General features: G+C 59.0%; 2 protein-coding genes across 3 annotated transcripts; both read left to right on the plus strand.

The window, feature by feature from the left end:
- The first annotated feature begins 629 nt into the window (after positions 1 to 629).
- On the plus strand, positions 630 to 4765 carry LOC113916139 (PDZ domain-containing protein GIPC3). 2 transcript variants are annotated; one of them, XM_027582038.1, is made up of 6 exons: positions 630 to 866; positions 1681 to 1866; positions 2005 to 2185; positions 3916 to 4028; positions 4370 to 4451; positions 4581 to 4765. In XM_027582038.1, exons 1-6 carry the CDS (start codon positions 642 to 644, stop codon positions 4730 to 4732), a joined length of 939 nt encoding a protein of 312 aa, XP_027437839.1. In that variant the 5' UTR covers positions 630 to 641; the 3' UTR covers positions 4733 to 4765. The 2 variants fall into 2 exon arrangements, with proteins under 2 accessions (XP_027437839.1, XP_027437840.1); XM_027582039.1 differs by lacking the exon at positions 1681 to 1866.
- On the plus strand, positions 4753 to 7910 carry LOC113916138 (cell wall protein DAN4-like). The gene has a single exon (XM_027582037.2). It carries the CDS (start codon positions 5041 to 5043, stop codon positions 7888 to 7890), a length of 2850 nt encoding a protein of 949 aa, XP_027437838.1. The 5' UTR covers positions 4753 to 5040; the 3' UTR covers positions 7891 to 7910.
- The last annotated feature ends 709 nt before the right edge of the window (positions 7911 to 8619 follow it).

Below are 8619 nucleotides of genomic sequence, written 5' to 3' on the forward strand. Positions count from 1 at the left end.
CAAAGGCCCTGGGGCAGGACCCAGCCTGGCATTAGAGAAAAGGCAAAGAGGCCAGCATGGCAGGAGTAGCAGGAGCGAGGGGGAGATGGGGAGGAGGGGAGGGGGCAGGGGGGACCGGGCAGGTCGTGCAGGGCCTGGTGGGCCTCAGGGAAGCCTGATGGGCCTCGGGGAGGCCTTGGGCTTTTACCTGCCCGGGGAGGACTGAGCACTGGAAGGATGTGTCAAAGAAGGGACAGGGTATGGCTGAGGTTATCCCAGGGTACGTGTCCTGCCCCCTTCTAGGGTTGTTGCAACGATTAAATGAGCGCGCCTAGCAGAGGGTGAGCGCTCCTCACGCTCAGCTGGTTATGTCCTCATTGGTGATCCCTGTTTTCCCCCAGTCTGCGCCTCAGGCCCCCGGAGGACTGCCCGGGGTCCGCCAGGAGCGCGCAGCTGGCCCTGGCAGGGCCTGGACACCTGGGGCCGGACCCCCCTCCGCAGCCCGCGGTGTCGCCTTCCCGGGCGGCTCGGGTTCCCGGATCCCCTTACCCCAGCGGCTCGGCTGTCGCGCCCTGGGCCGGGGGAGGGGAGGCTGCAGGAAGCGGCGGATCCGGCGGCGACGGCGGTGGCGGTGGCCGGGGTGGCCCAGCTCCTCTCCGGCCATGGAGAGCGCCGCGGCCCCAGAGACCCAGGATGCCGAGGCCCCGCGCCCGTCCGCGCCCCCGCCCTCGCCCGCGGAGCCCCCAGCCGCGCCCCGCGCCCGTCCGCGCCTGGTCTTTCGCACGCAGCTGGCGCACGGCAGCCCCACGGGCAAGATCGAGGGCTTCACCAACGTCCGCGAGCTCTACGCCAAGATCGCCGAGGCCTTCGGGATCGCGCCCACAGAGGTGAGGACCCCCGCACCCCCGCTCCACCCCTCCAGGCGCCAGAGGCCCACCCATCTGACCCGGGGATAGGGGTGGAGCCTGGAACCCGGGACTGGGGGCCCCGGATCCCCCCATCCTCGGATGGAGGGGATCCGATCACCAGATGTCAGAGACACACCTCTCAGATCCTGGGGTGCCCATGCCCCAGAGAACCTCTTCGCACGCCCTGCGCAAAAGGGGAGCCCGAGTTAGGGTGAGGGGATCCTTAGATTGTCCAGGAACCCACTGCGCTGAATCAGCTAACAGTGGATCCCAGCCCTCGGGTAAGCGCCCCTGTGGTTCCTGGGCGCGGTTGGGGGCTGGGGTTCCAGGCAGCCCCCTTCCAGGTGCGAAGTCGGAGGCCCGGGGTGGGGGGGGGGGGCGGGGGTCAGGGCCTGGACTGCTGGGCTGTACGACTCATAGCCCCCAGGGGGCGCCAGCAGATTCAGAATCGACTGAAAAAGTTGCTCTGGGATGTCGGGGCACCAACGGGTTAAAACTGAAAGTCTTAGGGGTGAGGGAGGGGGCTCTTCCTGCCCACAGCCCCCTTATTACCCTGCTCCCCATCCTGAGGGTCTCAGACTCCTTCTTGTAGCCCACCCCATTCTGAGGGTCCCACGCCCCGCCTTTTCCGGTGGACTGGAATCCTGGTGGCTGGGTAACCAGGCCAGTTTCATGCCTCCTTGTGCCTCAGTTTCCCTCTCAGGCTCCTGAACCCATCACCCTGGTTGTTCTGCACAGACAGAGGGCGATGAGCGCTGTCATTAATTCTGCACTCCCCCTCCCCTTGGGACAGATCTTATTCTGTACCCTAAACAGCCACAAAGTGGACATGCAGAAACTCCTGGGCGGCCAGATAGGGTTGGAGGACTTTATCTTTGCCCACGTGCGTGGCGAGACCAAGGAGGTGGAGGTCACTAAGACCGAAGATGCCCTGGGACTGACCATCACGGACAATGGGGCCGGCTACGCCTTCATCAAGGTGCCCCCGGAGGGCGGGTGACTACCTGCGTGCTCGGGGACCTGGGATGAGCCACTGCCCCTCTCTGGTTAACCTGGGCTCTGGGAAGCTGAGGAGGGTGTCTGGGGTGGCCTCGTGAGTGACTCTGGGTCCCTGCAGAGGATCAAGGAGGGCAGCATCATCAACCGGATCCAGGCTGTGTGCGTGGGCGACAGCATTGAGGCCATCAACGACCACTCCATCGTGGGCTGCCGCCACTACGAGGTAGCCAAGATGCTCCGGGAGCTGCCCAAGTCCCAGCCCTTCACTCTGCGCCTGGTGCAGCCCAAGAGAGCCTTCGGTGAGGGCCACCTGGGGCCCAGGGGGCCAGTGGGGTGGTGGTGAGGAGCTCTTCCAGAAGCGGGTTCTCTGGATGCCCAGAGAAGACGGTGGAGGATGGGAGCGGGGGTGGGGCTTGGGACAGGATGGAGGGTTCTAGATGCCTCTGGTGACATGACAGGGGGCTTCTGGCACTGTGTCAGGAATGGGTAGGTAGTTTCGAGGTTGTTCGAGTCAATCCAGGGATGGGGGCAGGGGAGTTTGGAAAGCTGGGGATAGGCTGAGGCCGTGTCTGGACCTATTTTGTAACCTGGCTAGGAGCTTTTAAAGTCCTGCTTTTAGGCTATGATTTTAGAGAATGTTTTTCCAAGTGAGTTCTAGAATGGTGCTTTAAAAGAAAAAACATTTTATTTATTTGAGAGAGAGAGAGAGAGAGAGAGAATGAGGGGTGGGGAGTGGCAGAGGGAGAAGCAGACTCCCCGCTGAGCCGGGAGCCCGATGCGGGGCTTGATCCCGGGACCCTGAGATCATGACCTGAGCCCAAGGCAGACGCCTAACGACTGAGCCACCCAGGCGCCCCTAGAATGGTGCTTTTCAAAGAGAAGTCTGTGACCTGTCCATGCATGAGACAAGAGACTTGCTCTCGAAGACGGTTTCTCCACCTCAGCAGTAGTGGTATCTGGGCCAGCTCATCTCTGCCATGGGGACCATCCTGTGCACCATAGGAGGCTGAGCAGCGCCCCTGGCTTTGACCCAGCAGATGCCAATGGCAACTGTCAGGTCGTAACAACCAAACTGTCTCCAGATATCATCAATGTCACCTGGGGGCAAAATCACCCGCCCCTGCCCCGGGGGTTGAGAACCTCTGCGTTAGAATGTAGACCATCCTGTTTAGCAGCAGGTAGTTTTTTTACAGCACAACTTTCTCAAAGAAGGAACCAGCCTGTCACTTTCCCCTTTCCAGCACCACCCTCTTATTTAATTATGGACTGGCCCTTTGAGTAGCGCTGTTCTCCAGCAAGAGGTTCTAGAAACTCCCGGGCACGTCTGGAGGGAGGTCCCAGGGAGAATGGGACAGGGTGGGGTTCCAGATCTGCCCGTTAGCAGAGCAACGGGGGAGGACAGCCCCCGTAGGACTGAATTCTAGACAAAGTCTTTTCTAGATTGACCCTCTGGCTACAGGAGGATCTCAAGCAGTCCCTTCTAGAGGGAGTCATTTTAAAAACAGGAGGGACAGGGGTGTCTGGCCGGCTCAGTCTTTTAAGCGTCTGCCTTCGGCTCAGGTCATGGTCCCAGGGTCCTGGGATCGAGCCCCGCATCGGGCTCCCTGCTCAGCGGGAAGGCTGCTTCTCCCTCTCCCGCTCCCCCTGCTTGTGTTCCCTCTCTCGCTGTGTCTCCCTGTCAAATAAATAAATAAAATCTTCAAAAAAAAAAAAAAAAAAAACAGGAGGGACGGGGTCGTCTGGCCCGCTCAGCCAGGGGAGCACATGAACTCTTGATTTCATGGTCGTGAATTCGAGCCCCATGCTGGGAGTAGAGATTATTTAAAAAACATTTAAAAATAAAAATAAATAAAAAAGAGGAGGGTGATTTGGGGGGATTCTCAAGCTGGGTCTCTGAAGATTCACCCATGGACATAAGGGGGTTTTGAAGGATAAGAAGGTTCTAGAAAGGCTCAGCTGGTAAGCTCAGGCTTACACAGATGTGGATCCGCCCAGAACACATGCCCCTCCCCTGCTCTGTCCCCTCCAGATATGATCGGCCAGAGGAGCAGGGGCAGCAAATGCCCCATGGAAGCGAAAGTGACCAGTGGGAGGGAGACCCTGCGTCTTCGTTCTGGGGGAGCTGCGTCACTGGAGGAAGTGGTGAGTGAAGGGGAAGGGAGACCCTGAGTCTTTGTTCTGGGGGGGCTGCCTCAGTGGAGGAGGTGGTGAGTGAAGGGGAAGGGAGTCTTCAGGGGCTCTTGTACCAAGCATTCAGCTGACTCAGTGGGACCTTGGGTAAGACAAGACACTCTCCTTCGTCCAGCCTGCTCCCCTACCCGCAAAATGGGTCCTCGATGCAAGGCAGGACGGGAGTGCTGGCACAGAGTGCTGACTCCCCCCTCTGCTCTCGCCGCAGGGGCGGGGCCTGCGGAGGGGCTGGGCTGGAGGGATCCCAGGCTTCTGACCCTCTGCTGTTCCCCTCCCCCCCCCGCCCCCACCAGCCCAGCGAATTTGAGGAGGAGGCATCACGGAGGGTGGATGACCTGCTGGAGAGTTACATGGGCATTCGGGACCCAGAGCTGGGTAAGGGGCCAGGGTAAGCCAGGTGGACCCTGGGGGGAGGACAGCCCACAGGGAGGAGTCAGAGGCCCCAGGGGGAAGTTGAGGCCCAAGGAGCACCCTCACCAGCCTTCCCTCCTGCTTGGCCTGCAGCATCCACCATGGTGGACACCTCCAAGAAGACGCTGAGCGTCCAGGAATTTGCACACCGTTTAGATTCCGTCTTGGGCGAGTTCGCCTTCCCGGACGAGTTTGTGGTGGAGGTGTGGGCCGCCATAGGCGAGGCCAGGGAGGCCTGTGGCTAGTCTGCGCTGGGGCCAAGCGCAGCCCCAGCCCAGAGCCCAGCCCCCTGCCCCAGCCCTCTTGGCCAGTTCCCGAAGCCCACCTCTGCACCAGAGCCCAGCCCAGATCTGAGACCCAGCCTCGCTCTAGAGCCCAGGCCAGCTCTGGGACCGAGTTTACCTCTAGAACCCCTACCAGTTCTGAGACCAAGCCCAGCTCTGAGGTCAAGTCTTGCTCTAGAACCAAGCTCAGTTCTGAGACTAAGCCTAGCTCTGAGACCAAGCCCTGTTCTAGACCCCAGGCCAACCCTGAGACAAAGTTCATCGCTAGAATGCAATTTAGTTCTGAGACCCAACCCAGCTCCAAAACCCAGCCCTTTCCTAGAACCCAAGACAGCTCTGAAGCTAAACCAAGCTCCAAAATCAAGTTAAGGTCAGAATCCCAGATAAGTTTTAAGACACAGCCTAGCTCTGAGATCAATCCCAGTTCTGGAAGCCAGCCCAGATCTATGACCAAGCCCTTCCATAAAACTCAGTCTGATGCTGGAACTCAAGACAACCCCATGACTCAGCCGTATCTAGACAGCCGGTCTAGCTCAGGAACTCCCATTAATTCTGGAGCCCAGTTCAGACTCCAGAAACAGTCCAGCAACAGTAGCCACACCAGTTCAGGATTGGAAGATGGCTCCCAAACCCAACCCTGCTCACGAGCCCAGATGCATGCTGCAGCTCAGTCCAGACCCAGATCCCAGCCCTGCTCTAAAACCCAACTGCACTCAAGTACCCACCCCCATCCTGGGGCCTGGTCCGCTTCCAGTGATGAGTCCAGCTTAGAGACTGAGTCCAGTTCTAGACCCCACCCTAGTGCTATAACCAGGCCCATCTCCAGAATTCAGACAAGCTCTGGAACCCCATCCATTTCTGAGGCAAGGCCTGCCTCCAGAGCTCAGCCTGATGCCGAGCCCCGCTCTCACTGCGGAACGCAGACCAGCTCTAGAATGCCATCTAACTCTGGGACCCAGAACAATTTTAAGACCTGGGCAATTTCCAGAGCTCAGTCCAGCTCAGGCGCTCCACCCAGCTGCAGAACTCAGCTCAATTCTGAAGCACAGACTGGGTCTGAAATCCCTTCCAGCTCCCAAACACAGTCAGTTGCTGAGACCCCACTGAGTTCCAGAATCCAGCTAAACTCTGTAATCCAGTCTAGCCTTGGGACCCAGACCAATGCAGCAACAGATGTAATCTCCACAAATCTGTCTAGCTCTGAAAGCAGGCCCAGCTCCAGGACCCAGACTTGTTCAGGAGCTCAATCAACTTCTGGGACTCAGCTCATCTCGGAAACCCTACCAAGTTCTAGATACCAGCTCCAGGCCACAGCCCAAGGCAGCTCTGGTATTGAGCCGGACTTTGGGAAGCAGACCAGCTCTGGAACTCATCCAAGCTCTGGAGCCCAGTTAAGTTCAAGAATTCACTCCGTCTCTGGAACCCAGCCCAGCTCCACGATTCACTCCAGCCCTGAGACACAGGCCAACTTGGAAACCCAGAGTGATTCCAGAACCCAGCCTGGCTCTAGAACCCTGATCAGTTCTGGAACGCAACTCAGACCTGAGACCCAGCCCACCTCAGAGACTGAGCCCAGTGCAAGAATTCAGCCCACCTCCAGGATTCAGCTCAGCCCTGTGACCCAGCCCAAGCCTGGAACCCAGAGCAGTTCAAGAACTCAGCCCAGCTCTGAAACTTACCTTAGTTCCAGAACCCAGCCTGTTTCTGGAACCCAGTCCAGCTCTAGAACCCAGACCAGTTCTGGAACCCAGCTCAGCTCCAAGACCCAGCCCAGCTCTGGGACCCAGAGCAGTGTAAGAATTCAACCCAGCTCCGGAGCCCAGCTTAGCTCCAGAACTCGGTCTAGCCCTGAGACCTGGCTCAACTCTGAGACCCAGCTCAGTCGCAGGATTCAGTTCAGCTCTGAGACACAGCCCATCACTGGAAGCCAGCCCAGTTCAAGAATGCAGCCCAGCTCTGGAACTCACCTCGGCTCTAGAATCCAGCCTCTTTCTGGAACTCAACCCAGCTCCAGAACCCAGACTAGTTCTGGAACCCAGCTTAGCTCCAAGACCCCGCCCAGCTCTGGGACCCAGAGCAGTGTAAGAATTCAAACCACCTCTGGAGCCCCACTTAGCTCGAGAACCCAGTTTACTTCTGAGACCTGCCTCAGCTCTGAGATGCAGCTCAGCTCTGAAACCCAACCCAGTTCCAGAACCCTGATCAGTTCTGGAATGGAGCTCAGCTCTGGAGCCCAGCCCACCTCAGAGACCCAGAGCAGTGCAAGAATTCAAACCACCTCTGGAGCCCCGCTTAGCTCGAGAACCCAGTTTACTTCTGAGACCTGCCTCAGCTCTGAGATGCAGCTCAGCTCTGAAACCCAACCCAGTTCCAGAACCCTGATCAGTTCTGGAATGGAGCTCAGCTCTGGAGCCCAGCCCACCTCAGAGACCCAGCCCAGTGCAAGAATTCAGCCCAGCTCTGGAGCCCAGCTCAGCTCCAGAACCCAGCCTAGCTCTAGGATTCAGCTCAGCCCTGAGACCCCGCCCAAGTCTGGAACCCAGAGCAGGTCAAGAACTCAGCCCAGCTCTGGAACTTACCTTAGTTCCAGAACCCAGCCTGTTTCTGGAACCCAGTCCAGCTCCAGAACCCAGACCAGCTCAAAGATCCAGCTCAGCTCTAGAAATGGACTCCACCTACAGATCGCTCGCCTTGACCCTAGAACCGAGGCTGATCTCACTCCCCCAGCCCAACATCAGCCCCTAGGCCCACCACGCAGAGCCCCGACTCTGGCCCCTAGCACAGTGTCTCAGCCACGGCCCCAGCCCCATGATCTGGTACATGGAACGCAGGCCAACATTGTCCTGGGCCGAAGCTCACCAACTTCCCACCTGGCCCCACAGCCACAGACCCCGTCAGCCCCTCAGAAACCAGTCCTCTTCCCCAAGCCCCAGTTAGGACCCCAGAAGTCCACCCCACCCACCATATCTGTCATCTCTAGTTCTGCCCCCAGGGTGGCCCTCCTGCATTCCCAGACCCCTGAATCCCTAGCCCAGAGGCCTGTTCCCTCCCACACGCTCAAGGAGTCAGGGCCTGCTCCTTGGGGGTCAGAGCCCCTCCCCTACCAAGGGGAGCTGTAGCTTGAGGGTGACACAGTTTTGGCTTCCATGATCCCCCCATCCTGTCTCTGGCCCCTCCCAGCCTGGGTCCCCTGGAAGCAGCAGGTGACCTCATTCCCCCAGCAGGTAGGGGTGGGGAGAGTAGGGACAGTGGAAACAGGGGCTCTATTTTCACTTGGGCCTGGCTCTGGGAGGTGTAAGCAGATCCTAGGTCTGTGGAGTGGAAAGCTGGGTGTGTGTGTGGGGGGGGCATGTGGGCAGGAGGTGGAGAAATGGGGGGCAGGAGGCAATCTTGTCCTCATGTACCTTGAGGGCTCATGGGGAATAAAGGCACCTCTCCCTGCAGCTGGGTGTGTCATTTCTGGGGGAGTTCGTGGGAAGGCAGAGGAAGGGGCAGGCATGAGGGTTTAGGGGGCACACATGACCACACCGATGCTTCCTAAGCGGCTGCTGTGTGCCAAGCCCTTTACTAAGTGTTACGGGCGCTCTGCAAAGGCTCAATCACCTGTCCCCTCAACTGATGTTTATTGAGCACCTACTATGGGCCAGGTGCTGTTTGTTCAAGGTGCTGGGAGTCCGAAGTGTTGAGTGAAAGAAACAGGTACCCCCAGGGGCGCCTGGGTGGCTCAGTCATTGGGCTGAGTCATTGGGCCTTCAGCTCAGGTCATGATCCCGGGGTCCTGGGATCGAGCCCCACATCGGGCTCCCTGCTCAGCGGGAAGCCTGCTTCTCCCTCTCCCACTCCCCCTG

This window comes from Zalophus californianus, chromosome 1, assembly GCF_009762305.2.
Source record: "Zalophus californianus isolate mZalCal1 chromosome 1, mZalCal1.pri.v2, whole genome shotgun sequence".
Classification (NCBI taxonomy): Eukaryota; Metazoa; Chordata; class Mammalia; order Carnivora; family Otariidae; genus Zalophus; species Zalophus californianus.